The 18,413-nt window shown below is 41.4% G+C and overlaps 1 protein-coding gene across 1 annotated transcript; it reads right to left on the minus strand.

The window, feature by feature from the left end:
* Positions 1-1,072: 1,072 nt before the first annotated feature.
* On the minus strand, positions 1,073-15,771 carry igsf8 (immunoglobulin superfamily, member 8). Its single transcript, XM_084929506.1, has 8 exons — positions 15,603-15,771; positions 15,257-15,416; positions 11,625-12,005; positions 9,485-9,946; positions 6,317-6,495; positions 5,888-6,140; positions 4,524-4,970; positions 1,073-3,396 (listed from the first exon to the last, which is right to left on the minus strand). Exons 2-8 carry the CDS (start codon positions 15,309-15,311, stop codon positions 3,269-3,271), a joined length of 1,905 nt encoding a protein of 634 aa, XP_084785632.1. The 5' UTR covers positions 15,312-15,416; positions 15,603-15,771; the 3' UTR covers positions 1,073-3,268.
* Between the last annotated feature and the right edge of the window lie 2,642 nt (positions 15,772-18,413).

Here is an 18,413-nt window from a genome sequence, read left to right on the forward strand (position 1 = left end):
AGAAATGGAACAGCTGGTAATTCATTTGGTAAATCTTCATTTTACAATAGGACTTCTATGATCGGGAGAAATATCAACTTTTTCATCTGCTAAAAGCTTCACGGTGTTCACTTGAACAGCAACAGTAAAGCCGTGAGCCTTGAAAACAAAAAAACAAAACAAAAAAAGGGCTTAAAGACGCTAAAATGTTCAATAATCTGAGGGAAACAGCGAGAATGTTACATTTTCGGTAGGTTTTCACAAAGTTTGATCCCACTCACACATACTCTAGCATTATTATACACCCAACAGCCACAGCGTGAAAAACCACCTCCCCTCAGTGTGTGCAGGTCTCCCTCCTGTTACCCAGACTGATCCCTCTGATGATGGACAGACTCTCAGGGGTGTCCTGTGGTGTCTGGATACAGGATATTGATGTTGGATCCTTTCAGTACTCTTGCTCGTGTTTCGCGAGCAGGCCCTGCAGTGCAGGCTCATTGTGTGATGCTTGGTTTGCAACAGTGTTTATTCCATTAGTGCATGTTGAAAGAGCTTCCAGATAAATGCCAGAACATACTGTAGCACGAGAAGTAACTTTTCTTTACCTTACCCGCAATATTTTAAACCCCTGACAGGCTATGTGTTCAAAAATATTATTTTTAGTTCCAGTTTTAGTGTCTATTTTCTCACTATAGTGCTCAACTTAGACCCATGTTACTACACTGCATGCAATTCTCTTTTTCTGTCATTAAATTATGAATTTCTCACAAGATACAAATTATGAAAACTCATTACTCATCACTAAAAATATGTAAATCCTGTAACAAACTTTAAAACAGTCTGCACTGCACAAGGCTTACACTAATCCTCTGCTTGCGTGGCAATGCAAAAACTGCACCAAGTACAAGAAATCTAATGGTTTTCATACTGTCGATGGAAAATATGCTCTACTAGCTCACTTTGTCATAGAAATGTGATTATTTTCTTCTCTGCAGAATGTCGTCCAGTAACTCGGATGGATCCAGTTGCATCCATTTCCAAGCTGTCTGCAGAAAACAGATGTTTGTTAAGCAGCAGAAAATAAAGCACAAGGTGACCCAGAGTGGTTTATTGGTCGTACCAACTGGCAGGTCTGCCAAAGCACCATAAGTAACAAATTGAGCAAAAGAAAAACAGCCTTCGTATATTTAAAAGGCAGTAAGACGCATTCAGGAACTGTGGTATTAAAGCAGAGTAGACAATCCAAACAAAACATAACACCTTCATCAAGGGGTTTAATACAACTGCCGACAAAAACACAACTGATACAGAAGTTCTGATACTCTGCACGCAATGTGCATCAGCGCTTACAGCTGGCCGTAATTCTCAGGGAACAGAGATTGAAATGAATCGAGTGTGAGTCGAGTGACTGTCAAACACAGGGTGGGGGAAGGGCAGCAGGACACTGCAGCCATAAACAGGGATTAGAGATGAACACGCAGATACTCACTTTCTCTCATTTGAAATACCAGCCAGCAAACGCTACCCTGTGCTGCTAGGATGTGCACGTGTATGTGTGTGCGTGTGTGTGTGAGTGTAGCCGTGTGGTGGGCGGGTATGTGGGGGAACAAATCAGCTTTGAGCAGTTGATCTGGAACAAAGTGGCTCAGGAAGCAAGCAGAGCTGTGATTTTATTCCCTGATGTTTGTGACCAACATTTATAATCAGGGTTTCAGGGAGATCTAGAGACTCCAACAAAGACAGAAAGTCGAGATAAAGTGAGAAAGCAAAGCTCAGGGTAATCAAATTTAGAAATGTCAAACAACTAGTCATTTTAATGAGAGAGCCACAAGTATAACTAATGTTGCTTTCCTCTCCTTTTCGCTGAATATATATCTATCCTTAAATGATCGCACAGTACAGGCCCGCTTGCACGACCAAACTATTTTTTAAGTGTTACTTTCAACGGGAAGAGGAGGATAGATTTCACCCGTTTTAAGTGTGCAGACACTGTAAATCTTTGTGGGTTAGCAGCAACAGCTATAGTCATAATAAGTGTTGGCAGCAGGCATGTATGGCCTGAACCACACGATAACAATGATGACGGTTATAGTGAGTTTTTACTACACTGTCTCGTCATATGACTGCACTGCTTGGAAAAAGTTTTCACCTCAGGGATGAGACTCCTAAAAGATGTTACGCAACACAACAGTTTTCCTGTTACCCGCCATAACGCGGGGGTTATTTGTCACAGTACAGTTTTCTATCTCAGTCACTTAACAGGAGCTTAGGAGCCATTAATCCCACAAAAAGAAAGAAAAACAGCAACGAAATAACTTCAGCTGGAAGAAAATCAAGTAAAAACATTCCAGCCCTGCTTTTTCTCCAAGTGCTTTAAAAAAGCAGAGTAGTCTGCTGCACAGAATCTTAAAACACAGGTGCTTGCCAAATAAAAATGGTGCAACGGCACAATCTTAACGCATTAAGAAAATAAAACAGCTAAACTCCATAGAGTATTTACACATTTCAGCCCAGTGCATTGTGGGTATATCTTCTATCTTCTCTTTGCCAAATCTATACAAATCTATCAGCCTGAAGAGAAAACTCAAGTATGAAGTACTCAGTTGGACAGCGTCAGAAAGTCCCCAGCCAGCAGCTTCCTTATTAAGTAACAGACAAAGACTTTGTTTACACGCAGAGCGCTGCTGGAACATCCCTGCTCGTATTAACTTTCCAGAGGCTAAACTGCTCCCATCAGCAATCCGATGACTGTCTGCGGCAGCGCCTTAACCATGCACGTACATTTAGACATTGTTAGCTTTTGTGTAAAAAGAAGAACATGCACTCTGAGGAAGGAATAACTGGAACAGTATCAAAAACAAATCCCGGAAACACAGAACGGTCTTTGTTGGTGGGGAACTTGCACCATGAGTCGATAGACAGTGACCTTAATACGCAGCATCACAGAAAGCATCTGATGAGTTAAGTAGCATGTGGTACAATCCTGCTGTAACAATATGTTGGGGGCAAGTTGGCTCAAAAGAAATAACATGCTTGAGACTGCAGTGCAACTGGGGCGGCAGAAGCCTAGCGCACTGTGCCTATCAAGAAAATATGTTTCAGATATAAAAATACAAGAAAGTATAAAACTGAATTTTTTTGGCATTGATCGTTAAACATGTAGGTCAGAACACAGAATGACAACCAACGAGGTGACGAAAGTCATTTTCTACTTCGTTTTTTTTCTTCTTGAAGTTAATTTATGGGCCATTTCTTCCAAGACAGTCAGATTACAGACGGCGCCGGACGCCTACTTTCGAGCGCGCTGCCTCGCCAGGCGCTTCATGAAGCAGCAAGTTACCGTTGCGATGATGACGATGCCGACAAACAAGGCTGAAGAGACGCCAACCACCAAAGGGATGAGGAGGAGGTCAGCAGCTGAGGAGAACAGGAAATGAGAGAGAGCAGTGCGGTGATATAATCTGATGTGGATGAATATTGGAGAGCTATGAAAAAAATTTGCTTTATTTAAATTAAAACAAAAAGGTGGGTCGATGTTTTAGCCGACGTGGATAATACAAGAACATTAATCTCCTGCTTTGATTAATCAGATAATTGACATTTGAATAAAAGAGAAAGGAAAATCATTTCTAAAATGCCAAGTTAATGGACTGTGCCACTGAAACCACGCCGCTCTGGTGATTCAGTTAACAGCTGCATTAAGTCGCAATGGCCTAAAAATGCTCAAGCAAACAGAAAAAACTAACCCAAAAATATCGTGCTTGTGCTTTTGACTAATATTCTATATCATTATACATAGTAAGACACCTGATTTGTTAAACAATACATGCACCAAAGATACAGTGAAGATTTTTTCCCCCATCCAGCCACCTGCATATGTACAGTAGCAGAGGATATGCAGACATATCCAGAAAGATTAATGTGTAATCTCCTCCAACTGGGAGTCCTCTACCAGCACAGCAAGACCTCTATTCAAGCCCACGCTTGCTTTATTCTACATACACCACATATTTTTCCCTTAAACAATGACCTGGAAAACAAGGCTAGGTGGTTCAACCATTAGTTGAAATTAATTGTTGCTGTCAAGGATTCAGATCTTAGGTGTGTGTACAGTTTAAGATGTAAATACAGAGAAGCAAGCTCTGCAGTTTGCTACGGAGATCAGGGAAAGTATCAAGGGTGAAATCAATCCAGACAAAAAGCCATCCTCTGGCCAACCTCCAGCTTGGGACCAAAGGTTTCCTATTTGACCCTTTCCTTGATTTTAGCTCAATCAGGAGCTGCTCAGCTCCCACCGTGCTCACTTTGGCCTGCACAATGAAGCAAGTTCAACATACACAGGTTAGCTATTCCTTATGGGGCTTCAATTACCCTTACATTGGCAATCAGGCTACATGCACGTTTGCCTGTAAGAGGTAGAGCTTACAGCATCAGAAAGGTAAAACTACAATTTTTTTTACAAAGTATGTAGTAATAAAACCCATAATACAGATAATAGTAATAATGTAATAATAGTTAACTTAGATTATTAGATTAACACTTACCTCTGGCAAATAAGTAAACATTGACTACATTTGACTCTGCTTTGGCTCCTGTTCTGTACCAGCCTCCATGCGGGTCCTGTCCCCACGCCTCAGCATGACAGGCATACATGCCCTGATCATCCTTCGTTGCCATGTGAACCCTGAGTCTGTAGCTATTAACTGACAGGCGGTCGATGCTAATCTCGCTATGGTTGATGTAGATATTTGAAACACCGTTGTACATTAGGGAAGCTATCAGCTTGGGTTCTGGTGGAGCAGGAGGTTTTAGCATCGCAGCATCAGGTGCCTTCTTAATAACTGGTTCAGGGATTGGCCAGCGCAGCCAGTGCACCTGAACCTGGGCGGGACCTGTGGTGGTCACGGTGGTGTTGCAGATTAGCGTGACCGTGCTGCCTCTTTTCAGTAAAGGGCCACGAGGGAGCTGAGCCGCGGCTGTAACCAGGACATCTGTGGAAGAAAGAGGAAAAACATTTTATAGAAGATAAACTAAGCGAAGTTAAAGAATGACAGTAGGAGCAGACGGAAGTTTAGCCAACATGCAGTTCTGTTAAATAAAAAGAAAATCACACACAGCTGAAGAAAACCAAACTGGCTTATTAAAAGAATTTCAGTAACAGTGCTGCATATAGAATGAAATCTATAACACAGCGGAGAACTACGAATATTTTAGAAATTTTAAAAATACATTAGAAACTCAGAGAGATATCAGTGAAGCTGGGAAAGAGATTTTAGTATACGGTTGCAGATTTCAACAGCAGAGTGCAGCCAAATGGCCCACATCCCAGAGCTCCAAGCCACCAAGACACTCAATAAATCTGCAAATTTAAATCATTTCTCCGTTTAAAACAATACAGCAGTTCCTGAAAAGTCAATATGATAAACAACGGAACGAACGAGACTAAAAGCCTTCACCCAGGGACGTGAATGCTTGTACCAAACTCCATGTCAGTCCGTGGTGACAAACAAGGATTAGAAATTTCAAAAGTGACCAAATTTGAAAAGTCAGTGAGACTACAGGAAATGACATGCAGCATTCATCCTGAATGTCTGGAGCAACGTGGAAACCCTGCTGCTAGTGTGGTTACAAATATTGGATGTGATCGACCGGACATCAAACAGCCTTTTGAGCGAGTAATTGTGCAGTGAGTTCATAGCCAGCGAGAGGTACGGCATATGTCTGGCCTCCTGCGCGTTACACCGAGGCAGCTCCCACGCATGAACCACAGCAAGTGTTTCCAGTCCTGAGCAAACATCTGAAGCAGATTACCTCATAGCCTTCCCAGCACTGTCCACAGTTCAGGTGTGACTATGGCTTAAACTGGAGCTTTCCAGTAATCTCAGCCCATGTGTGACTGCAGTCTCACCTTTTGTCTTCAGGTTGACGGTGACTCCCTCCGACCGCTGGGTGAGTGTTGCGGGCACAGACTGTCCGGGGTTTCTTCTTCCGGCGTACACACTCACCACACACCGATACACCCCTGAGTCGGCAGGCTGAGCTGAGAAGAGCTTCAGAGAGTACTTTCCCTCTGCTGCTTTCTCCATAGACCCGCCACTAGCTCTGCTGAGGTCATCCCCCCAGCTCACAATGCCATTCGGGGTCATCTGGGCCACCTCCACCTTAACAGATATCAAAATGCGCCAGGAGGGGTTAGACTAGAAACACCTGAAAATATTTCACATTTACCTGTCGATGGTTGAGAGGAAACACATACGTACTTCATTTACATTTTGACTCAAACTTTGGTCTAAAAACGTTTGGTCTGAAAACGTTAACAGAATAACAAGAAGATTACCTCGACTCCTCCGGCCCCGACTGAATCGCTGCTTGTGGATCCCCTTTTCATCCACTGAACCAGCAGGCCCGAGTTGACTTCAGGCGGCAGCCCCAAAATCTCACAGGTCAGGATGAGAGGGGAACCGATCTGCAGAGTAACCTCCCCTGTGGGCGAGGATGTTACACGCAGCGACTCGGCTGGAGAGAGGACGAGACAGAGTTTAAGTACCAGTAAATCTTCTTGGTGGATGGCTGCAAACAGCATTTAATCTGGACTACAACAGGAAAAATGTACTGCAGGTATCACCTCTGCTGAAAGGCTAGTGTAGTTTCTTTTGTACCGCACATATTTAATGGCCAGGATAAAATTGATATCACCTATCAAGTGTGTCGAAATAAAACAAGCAAAAAAAGACTTAAACCTAACGTGACTACAACAGTACTTAAAAAATAAAATATTACAATACTAACAGTAACCACTTTAACAATATTTCCACCTGTGCAGGTAATAGAGTGTAAGGGTTGGATGAGTGTAGGCGCAGGCTGTTTATTTGAAACATGAAAACATATCAAATGTTGCCATGAAAAAAATAGTTTTTGATTTTGAATTTAATGGCAGCAACATGTCTCAAGAAAAGCTGGAAAAGTAAGTGCAATTAAGAAGAAGCAGCTGGAGAAACATTTTGTTAACTAATTAAGCTGATTGGCAACAAGTCAGTAACATGACTGGGTGTAAAAAGAGCATCTTAGAGAGGCAGGGTTTCTCAGAAGTAAAGATGGTCAGAGGGTCACAGATCTGCAGAAGATGCACTACATAATGTCATCATAAGATTAAAAGAATCCAGAGAAATCTCTGTGTGCAAAGCAAGTGGATGAAAATCATCAAATATTGGATGTCTGTGGTCTTTGGGCCCTCGGGCAGCACCAGATTAAAAAGAGGCACGATTCTGTCCCCAGAAACACTTCCATGAATCGCTGTCTGTGAACACAGCTCACTGTGCCATCCACACATGCAGGTTAAAACTATCCATCTCTGATGGTATGGAAGTGCATTATGGACCCATCAATGCTGAAGGAAATACACAGCTTTTACAGCAACATGTTCTCCCATCCAGATGGGAGGGCCTTCAATACTGACCTCCTCCAGCTATTACAACAGTATGGGTGGGAAATGGCCTGGCTGCAGTCCACACCTCTCATCGACTGAAAAGTCCAGCAGCTGGTCTGCTCAGTTCAAACATTCAATTTGTTTTCTATGTTCAACCGTGAATAAAATATCTTAGTGAGGTTTTTAAATTGGTCTATATTATTTTTATTTACATTTTACACAGCGTCACAACCTTTGGGGAACCTGGGGCTGTATATAGATGCTGTATCAACGGTGGCAAATGTAGCATTGTGAAAACACTGGTTGATTTTAAGTACTGGAGAACAAAACACCACTATGAAAGTTCCCTTTCTCGTGTTTGAAGTATTTCTTGGTTAACTAGTGATCCCAAAGCCCCATTGTGCAAGCTTTTCTCCAATCCTATCACTGGTTATAAGATGAGGATCTAGCATGTGTTTGCAAGACGTCATTTTATATCTCGCAATCAAAATTGCGAGATTTTTGCGAGTGTGTGCTGGGTTGGTGTGGGTGGGGCCTGCTCACAAACCCATAAATCGCCTGCTGCCGCACTTTTTGGTCCATTCTTAAATACTGCCCAACACTGGATCGTGTACATATACATGAAAGAAAAGTGGGTATTTATGTGCACGTACATAAGCCACTGTCACACAGTATTTATTGTAACATTTTAAATAATCTACTGCACTCAACAACTGAAACAATTAAGAGCCTTTAACTGAAATAGCGCAGTACAAAACATGTGAGTATAAGCAGCTTGTGTGTGCAAAGCCTCTTCTAACCACAAAACTTCTCTACACTAATGATGCTTCTCAATAATAGACATTCATATCAACAAAAGGAGATGCGTCAGCCTATTGTATTAGTTAGACAATAGAGGCCAGAACACGCAAAACCAAATGGCGCTCGTCAGTGAGTGCCAGCGTAACAAATAAACAATGCATGCATTGATGAGCTCTGATGAGCTTTAACTCAACCAATTATTTTTCCTGAAGAAACACAATGTGACCCATTTTTTTAAAAGGAGCAAAAAATATTCTCTATATTTTTCTATTAGAAAACTTACAAAACATGCATCATTGCAGCGCATTAGAGATGTGCTCGAGGGAGGCCTGACAGACACACCTGTGCTCTTTTTAAAGGAATCCAGCCCAGAAAAGCCAATGTGAGAACAATAGATTACTTAATCCTTTTAATCTACAAAAGCGCCTCAGAATTTAAAATGAGCCAAACAGCAAAGCGACAGGCAGTTATTCATCTGCCCAGACAGCCTTCTATTAACCTTTTAAATCCACCTGAAAAATCAACAAGATGAATGAGAGTTAGGCTGAAAAAAACGGTGATGAGGGCCTTTTTTCAAGGAAAAACTAAAAACTAAAAAAAAGAAATGGCCAAATGTAAGAATTGCTTAGCTTCTCAATCTTGCAATATGACAATAAAAGCTTATAAAATACTGATTCGAAGATATTCTTCACTGGCCAGAAAGTAATGGGATAATGGATTGCTCAAAAGTCTTCAGTTACAGCCGTAATTATTGGAATCCATTGTCCCAGGAAAAAGCTAAACTGTGAGATTGTTGCAAACAGTGCAACAAACTGCATACAAATGTGCATCCTGCTATTTAATCAGCTGCTTATCCAGCTAGTCAGCAAACTAATCACCCAGCAAACTAGACATCCAGTGAATAACTAAGACAAACACCCAGAGCCTGGGAGCTGGACAGGGTCCAGTTTACCCAAAGGCCCTGCAAGCCCAGGCTGACTGACACCACTTCCATGGCAACAACAAAAACACAATCAAGAGGCTCAAATTTACCAGCAGAAACACGACTTTGTCTTATTCCTCCTGCTTTGCTTTTATTCTCCAGTTTGTTCTGCAGTGTAATTTATGATTAAATAAATAACCTGCTGTGCGGTTTTATTACCAGCTTTACAGCTTATGTTGTTTCAACAACGAACTGCAGTTCAATATGTTTGTTGCGACCTTGGGACTTGCCACAGGCTATCACAGCTTTGTCAAACGGCAGCACAGCTATTGGGGCAGTTTCTGAGTTACACTGACCTAGTTGCTGAACGGTCAAGTTGCCAATATCCAGCGTCCTCTGTGCGATCTTCTGCCACGATCGATTGGGGTCCAGAATCCACTGTGAGGCCTCGCAGAAATACGAGCCGCTGTCATCTGGCTGCACCGCTGTCATCTTCATCACGTACACACCCTGCCCACCCTCGCCGTTTCTTTTCTCCAGCGTGATCTCCCCGTCATCGTAGCGTTTCTTGTAGAAACGTCCGGGAACGACCCCGAGAAGCTTGTCAATGGAGATAATCTCTCTGACGGTGCTGACCTCTTCTCCAGCCCCACTGGGCAATCCCTCTGCACCACCACGCTTCCCAAATGTGATGGACAGATGGGTGAGCTGCTCTGATTGGATGCTGGCTGAGCACGTCAGGGTTAACAAAGCCCCCTCTGACACAGGTTGGCCGGTGAGTGAGCGGGAATAGCTGATCTGGAGCGTGTCAGGGATCACTGTGGGTGTACAGAGACAGACAATCATATTACACAGAGCACTCCAGGAGACATATGGGAGGAGAAAATATGTCAAATTCAATTTCTAACGCCTGTGTAGTGTTTAGATGCATCTATGTTTAGAGCAATAAAGTGAATCATGAAATGGATCTGCTAAGAGTGACTCCAGGCCTTTTACCTCCCTCTTGGCTTTGGGCACTTGGTTTGCCACAGGAAGAGAGGATTGGTGAGCTATTGCTAAGATACTCTGCTGCAAAACTAACACGAGGCAAACTCAGTAGAACACGAGGAAGATGATTCATAAAAAAAAAATAACTGAATGGGGTAAAATAACCCAAATAACTTTGGTAGATAAATCATGGTATAAGTGCAAAGAATTCAGGGAGAAATAGAAACAGAAAAGAAAAAGACAAACTCCAGATGGTGAGAAGAAATAATTACTTAGGATTCCTAAAGTTGCACTTAATCACTAAACACGACATCCTCTCTGCTGGAGTAGCACCGAGCAGCCGATGCAAGCTTCTCATACAGTTTGTTCTCCACTTCTGAAGACATCACAGCTAAACTATGACTGGCATAAATTCAATGGTTCTACTTGCTGATATGAGTTCAACACCGTAACTAGTCTTTCTTTAGAGAACAGCAGACAGAAACGTGTTTTCTACAAACTAAGAACACTTCCTCTGAACAATATATACCCACATTTTTAATCTATCTAATGAAACTTTATTAAATAAGGTTTAAATCTGCCATTGCTGACATTTCCAGTCATATCCAGTTCAGTATCAAACCCCGACTTTTTAAAACAGTTCTTCCCTAAAATGATGAGACGCTGTCCCGTTAAGGGTTAAGCCATTTTATTCATGCGCAACTTTTTCATGTTTCATTTATCTATTTATGTTTTGTTTTCCATGACGTTTTAACTCAAAGACATCAGACTGTGTCTGTCCTTTGAACGATTGTGGTTTAGGAACTATAAATGGATAAATATTCAGCTGTAATACATTTACAAATGATTAAACTCCTGGTCAAAACTCCACTACGTTTACAAAAAGCTGTAATTCAATCACAGTCCACACAGCCAAGACATGAAGGTTGTCAGCATCAAATTCCACCGTCTTGGTCACATCCACAGACGTGTGGATGTGCTGAGTGGGGTTTTCCCTCAGTAAAAGACATTTTTCAAGCGTAGTTTCGACAGATATTTGCAGACTGTGAAGTTGCGACAAACACTGGAAATATTGGAAAGTTCAGTTGTTAATGATTCCCTGCTTGGATTCTTTTCATGTGCTGCATCACAAAGGTTTCACTTTCTACAGACTTCATGACTTCCTGCTTTCGGGAACCAGACCAGGCCTGGATACGTTCATATTCTTTATACAAACATAATAAAATTGCATGGAAATGCAGAAAGGAAAGAATGAACTGATCTATAATTCATGACTCATCTTAGTCCTGTGGGCCATAAACCTCCAGTGTTGCCCAAAATTACTGCCACTGTGGCTACACCAACAACATGGGCAAGTATAAGCCTAACAAATGCAGTGTGTGTGACATCTGTGATAGGAAACAATGAGCTTTGGGACAGACATTTGTTGACAGTGACAGGAGTATATCGGGTATAATAACGCCAGCTTTTTATATACCTGTAAGAACTTTGAGTCAACTCATGTCTTACCTTTGACAGCTACTGTGGCACTGTAGTTCCCTTGATAGGAGCTGTCTGTGCTGGGAGTATAGCACTCATATTTCCCTTGGTCATCAGGCCGGAGCCTTTGGATGATCAGCCGGACCTTGTCCCCTGAATCCCGCTCCACTCTTACCTCCCCACTCGTCACACGTGCCTGGAACGGGGCGTAAGGGAAACCCTTGTCCCTGGTGGACACGACTCCCATCTGCCTTCCGGCAGCATCGTCCCTAAAGAGAAACCACTCAAAGTCTTGCGTACGTGAGCCTTCATATCCTGACACAGCACAGGGCAGGGAGAGAGGGAAGCCAGCGACACGGTAGAGGGGTCCAGCAGGGACAGCAACATGACGGCACAGAGCATGCTGGAGCACTGGAAAAGAAAAACACAACAGGATGGGGGAAAAATGGCACATCTGGTGAGTGTGAAAGACCGGAAACAGAAACGGTGTCAACTCGTCGTGGCGTGTTTGGTACATGGACTCGGTGATCGATATCCTGAGCTGATGGCTGGCTAACAGGGAATCAATACTTTAAACAGCTGCAGAGAAGAAACACTCGTGCTGGCGCTCTGGGTGAGCTTCCTCAAAACAGAAAAACATGCTCAACAAGTAAAATAATCTCAGTGAGCTCCTTAATATTGTTAGGCCATAGTATTATACACAGAGATTTCTACATTCACAGTAAATTTGATAGTGGCTGTATTATTTTTATAGTTTGTAACTATAAAGAATAAAACTAACTAGAAAAATCAAAAACAATGGAATGGATATTAGAAAAATCTGAAATGAAACATGCAAGGTCAAAGAAACAGGTCATGATGCATAAAACAGCTGCAACTCCACTTTCTATCAATCAACTAACAACAAACACATATTTGAGCATTTCATTTCCAAATACAGGGACAGAAATATGATCATATGTGATGAATATAACACCCTGGACAGGTTGCTAGTCTGTCACACCTATGGCTGATTTACCCAACCCCACTAACCCCACTGCATTCCATGTCTTTGGACTTTAAGAGGAAGTCGGAGAGAACATGCCAACTCCACACAGAAAGGCCAGATGCTGGAGTCAAACCCAAGACCTTCTTACTGTGTGTGTGTTAACGCCGCAACACCAGACTCTGATCTGCAGAACTGACCTTTATCTTCTTCAAATAAAAACTGGGTAATTGGCTTTCATGCTTAGTAGTTCTGCAATTGGGACTAACTTCTGCCTATTATAGGGATCAACTATAAGTGCTGTATTTACAAAACAGTGCTGTTGTCGAGGTGCACAAGCAAATTTTTTGAGCGTAAGTCAAAGGCATTTAGCAAATGGCGATGGAATAAGCTGAGCTGGAATTGTAAACTAGAAGTCACAGTGAAATTGAGGGAGGACACCTTACTCAAGGCTAAAGTAAACCTAAAAATGAGTAAAGCTCCTTCCACGTCATCCTAACTGAGTGCCCGAGGAGTGACAGCAGCCAGCTTCAGGGTTGCAGTATCACTGTATTTCTGAGTCTCATGGTCTGGCTTCCCATAAATTCCCAGAACCACAATGAAACGGGGTTAAACACAAACTCTTTTTTTTTTTTAAGACACATGCCCTGAAACTCGTCACACGATGACCTTTATCTCTTATTTTTGGTACTTTCCAAAATGTTAATTACTGACACAGAGTCTAATTTTAACAGGGTCTGCATTCCCAGAGAACGTACATTACAAATAAGTAGTTTCTGTTCTTTAAAAAAGGAAAAGAAAATGTATTCTCAGATGACACTGCTGATTTTAACATGAACGTTCACACAAAATACAGTTAGTTGATGACAAATGTAGGTTGCAAATAAATGTTTCATTAGACAGTTTTGCTTGCTTTTAGAATGAGACACCAGCTGGTAAGTCTCACACTATCTACACAAATGTCATGTGAGTTAATTACACAAATGCAGGTTTCAAACAGTAGCAGGATCCATGCACGGGCCTCCAAAGCAGCACGGTGTTCATTCGTAAATATATATATGCACGTACATACATACACATTCCTTTCTGTTGCAGGTGTACTAGCAACAGATGACATGTGTGAGAGTGCAACAGGTTTGCCAGCACCCACATCCTGATACCTCAGAGCTCCACATTGCAGAACATTTTAGCCCCTATATGAAACATAACACACTGGTTTTGGAGTGACATTTGCCAGTTGTTGACAACTTGTTAGACAGATAATCAATTCATCAAAATTTCATTAGTAGCTCGCTGAGACATTGATTGTTGCAGACAGCCACCGGAAAGGTGACGGTGACATTTTTTTTTTTTGAGGAACAATAATTCAGGTTCAGAACATTTTAAACCAAGAAAAGAAATACAAAAACAAAGGTCATAAGCACCTTTAATATTCGGTAAACAAGTTCATTTTTCATTTGGTGCCTAAAAGCCAAAGAGAATCAGCATCATCAGAAAATGTAAATGTGATGCAACCAAAAACACACCCACACAGTGACACTGAACAAAAGCTCCCCGACAGCTAACACAGCCTCTTGACTCACTGAAACTGAATGATGACTACCTGAACAACTAGAAATACGAGACAAGTGCGTTCGGGCACTTTTGGTCTGTGTGCGCTCGCGAGTGTCCAAAAACAAGCCGTGCGTTCTCACAGAGCTACAGCCCAGTACAACACGCCCACAGATAATGACATGGGAGACTAGAGAGACTAGAGGCTTAAGCGGATCAAGTCCTAATTAACAATGGACTCGGGCTGATAGGACTGGGGGGACACCGCAGCTTGTCATGATGCTCAGTACTGTCTGGATTACTGTCTGCGCAACAACGGGGCCCCTGAGTTTCTAATCAAGACCCCCACATAGAAATGCATGTTGAAACACAAACCTGTGACTAATACGGATCTCTCCCAGAGGCAGCCTGCCCGTCCAGTTTTTAAATGTGATAATTGGACTTATGACTAATGTGATGGAGATAAAAACTGTGTCATCCATATGCTGTTCTCTCTCTGTGGTCAAACTGTACAACTGACGTATAAATCTAAAAGCATTTGCAGTTTATTTCCCCAATGCACATCCAATGAGTCATTACTTTAAGTATCACAAATTTGATACTTTTATAAAACAATATCTCTGCAAGAAACACCTCAACTACAACGCTTCCGTGTTAGAATAGTGCATCTTAAATTTCACAAGGAACAGTAGTATGTCCACAGGAAGGACAGAAACCATAGAAACTCGCAGTCACACAAATCTCCAGCAACTACTGAGCATTACTATGGAGTATATACCGTAAAATATTATTATATAGCCATTATTTCCGTCTCCTACTCAACTCAACCTTTCCTAAGGACTTCCTGGAAGCCACACCCGCACACCCTAAGAGTTCTGTCTGATAGTAGACTTTCCTGGTATGTTTTTTTCTGCATTTGAACTTCAGGTATGAGGAAAAAAGGGTTTCCAGCGCCTAGGAATGTTTCAAAGATAAGGCAAACTAACAAGAACATGGTGAACCAAATCATGAAAATTAAGCCACCTGCTGTAAAGGATATGCAAATAAACAGTGTATTCGGTCACCGTGCAATCATGCAAATGTAGCACCATGTGACAGATGGTCAGAGAGGTACAGATGAACTCACCCCAGTGCAGAAACAAGAAAAACGCCGCTTTCATCGAAGCCATCATGGTCCTCATCTCCCCCCCTGATGTCCAGATGGATTACGTAGAGTCAGAATTCCCTCTCCGTGTTCCTCTGCTCGTTTAACGCCGATCATAATTCATCACCGCCGCCGAGACCAGCTGTGATCGCAGTATTTGCGAGAGGAATGAAAAACAAATGGGAATGTATAACAATGTAGCGATACACTGATTACACACACATACACTTACACACACACACACATACACAGGGGAGAGTCACCGCCGTCACCTAAGAACAAGCCCGAAGGATATTAGTGCATATATAAATATGCAAAACGTGATTACCTTTTCTTCATGCACCGCCACATCTCCATCAACAAGCCGTCTGCTCCATAATATGTCGGCCGCTTTCAGATTATACCGCCTCAAAAAACATGCAGACCAGTCCAGGCGCGGAGTGGCTTGCATCACGGGTGGGGAGGGGGGAGGCTGGTGTGTGTGAGCGTCTGTGTTTGTAACAAAGGGGGAGGAGCATGCATGGAACAGAAGCGAGCTGGTGTCATTGGTCAAGAAGGTGACGGTGACATTTTGAACCAATGATAACAAAGGGTGCAGAAAAGGCGGTGAGACGAGGCACTGCCACAAGGTGGCGCCAGATGAAAACATGAACAGTCCGACTGCTGGAAAGTTCAGGTGGGTCAATAATGCCTTACAGGCTAGAGAAGTGCGGCTATTAAGAATAAAAGAAAGTGTTCGTTATAAACAGGAAGTCACAAGAAAAAATAGGTGTAAACCAATGACTGTAGAAAACAAGAAAACGTCTTTACATTTTTACTGAAATGACAAAACAGAAAGATTTTATTGTGAATGTTTTTTGTTTTGTGAAACAAAACATTCAGAATGAAAGCTGCAAACACAGAAAACAGTCAGACGCTAAGCAGAAAACACAGAAATTAAAAAAGGCTCCTGTCTTCTTTATTTAGTTGTTATTTCCAACAGGGTAATTAAAGCTGGATAAGATAAGCCTAGGTTATTACCCAGTGCATCTTAAAGGTTAAGTTGTTAATTAGTGGAGCGGTTGAGCAGTATTTATAATTTTCTATTGGACATATTGTTCACTGTCTCCATATTAACATGTTTGTTCCAAAATGTTTGTGCACTGTTCATTCAGTTCATTATCAACACTGCATTTTTAGCACTATCAATACAAAGACCAGCTATTTTCACGTGTTTCTGCATGGTAACTATGTTAGACCTAATCCATCTAAATTATTTAAAGCATGCGCATCAGACTGCACTGTTCCAGTTTTTGCATTTATTTTTAAGGTTGCCATGCATAAATATTACAGAATAATCATAAGTGCTAGAGAATTTTATTAACTTTATGAAAAGGTGTGTAGCGTACAGCAGCCTTTTATTTTTTCATGTACATTTTTATGCATCATTTGGACTTGTTTTATATCTGAAAATGTGCACTAATGCACATGTGAAATATTAAAAAACAATCAGTCATCTTTATTGGAAGGATTGCTGGTACATTTCTGTTTCAGGAGGCTAAACATGGTGTGTGCAGTGCTCTATAAGCTTGTTATTTAAATAAATGTATAACCACCTACACAGAATGCATTTAAAGCAGTTCACTACATGATTCCTACAGTATAGATTGCTAGACCACTCTTCCCTATGTCAATAGCTGTAGACATATGATACCTGCATGTGACACCAGCATAGAGTGTTATTTTAAGAATGGCATCAATGCTTGTAGCAAATACATTTGTTTTGCAGCAGAATAAAACATTCTGTGAAAGATTCTAAAAAAAAAAGTATCCTAAAATGGCTTGAACAGCATTATTGATGCCCATTAGAACTGTTGATAAATGGTAGATTACAATATTTCAAGCAAACCTTTGTTTTTGGTTTTCAGTATCAGGGTAGCTTCACTCTCAGGCATTCACCAGATTTAAATGGAAGGGAACTCTGTGCTCTTTAATATCGATGAGTGCATCACATCAAACAGAGAAGGAAATGAAGAGAGATGTCTGAGGAGAGAAGAAGAAAGAAAAGAATTATCTTAGGCAAATGGTACAAGACCCTTTCCAAGCCGATGATGCTTGGAAAGGGTCTTGTACCATTTGCCATCATGGCTTATATCATTAGGAAGTTTAAGAAGTTCAGACCATGACGAAACTAACTGGGCATAGAAGCAACACAAAAAATGACCACGGATTGGACACAAAGACAGATGGAGTTTTCATAAACTCGAGGCAAAATGCTTTTTCCTTGGACAGATGAATGAAAGTCTTAGTTACAGGTCATGACTCCTCCGAGTGGATAAAGACCCTAATCATACATCTACAAGCATCCAAGAATGAAATGGCCGGCCATGAGCCCTGATCTTAATCCAGTTGAAAATCAAAGGAAAGAAATTTGTAGTTGGGCGAATGCATCCATCAAAGTCTTTGAAAAAACTGAACTGAAAATTGTAGAAGTCTCAGTAAAAATGTTGTATCCCACAACAAAAGAAAGGTCATTTTAAACTGTCTGGATTTACAAAGAGGGGACACTAATTCATCTGTCAAAATAACTCCCATTTTTTTCAAGAGTAGGTGTAAATTTTATTTTACGATTTCATATTTTATGATTTCTCTGCTACTTTTCATGCCTACCAGAACCTGACAGTTAACTGGAAAATGATGCTCTTCCCCTTCACCCTCAGCTACTTGCACAGGATTATGTTTGTGCATTTTGTGTGCAAATAAGGATTCTATAGTGCATGTGAAAATCCATGATATTCATTGTGACACTGCAAAGTTGCTCACATTTATGATGTTGAGCAGTTTTATGCAACCACAAGATGGTGACACTGAGTTAACATATAGGCCTTCAAACATCCACATCGTGTGTATGGATCACACGGCAAATAAGAGGTAAAAGAAATGTTTTATTTTTAAATATACATATTATTAATTAACAGATTGACAGACAGGCTATTTTTCAGTGTTACTATTAGACAGTTAATACTGTTTAATGTGTAATAATAATTCTTGTACCTGATATCTGACAATTCTTGTTTGCTCCAAAACTTGAATCTTCCATAAATGAAGCTTTGGCCAGAAAACATTTTACAAGCTGACAGTGATGTAAAACAGCCATTAA

The sequence above is a fragment of the Perissodus microlepis genome, chromosome 5 (assembly GCF_051167445.1).
Source record: "Perissodus microlepis isolate ML-2025 ecotype Zambia chromosome 5, ASM5116744v1, whole genome shotgun sequence".
Classification (NCBI taxonomy): Eukaryota; Metazoa; Chordata; class Actinopteri; order Cichliformes; family Cichlidae; genus Perissodus; species Perissodus microlepis.

Coding starts and splice junctions, on each gene's coding strand:
- igsf8 (XM_084929506.1), bottom strand. CDS start 15,311: ATGAGGACCATGATGGCTTCGATGAAAGCGGCGTTTTTCTTGTTTCTG. Junction 12,006..15,256: donor TTTCTTGTTTCTGCACTGGG/GTGAGTTCATCT, acceptor TTTCTTTTCCAG/TGCTCCAGCATGCTCTGTGC. Junction 4,971..5,887: donor CGTCAACCTGAAGACAAAAG/GTGAGACTGCAG, acceptor TTTCTTCCACAG/ATGTCCTGGTTACAGCCGCG.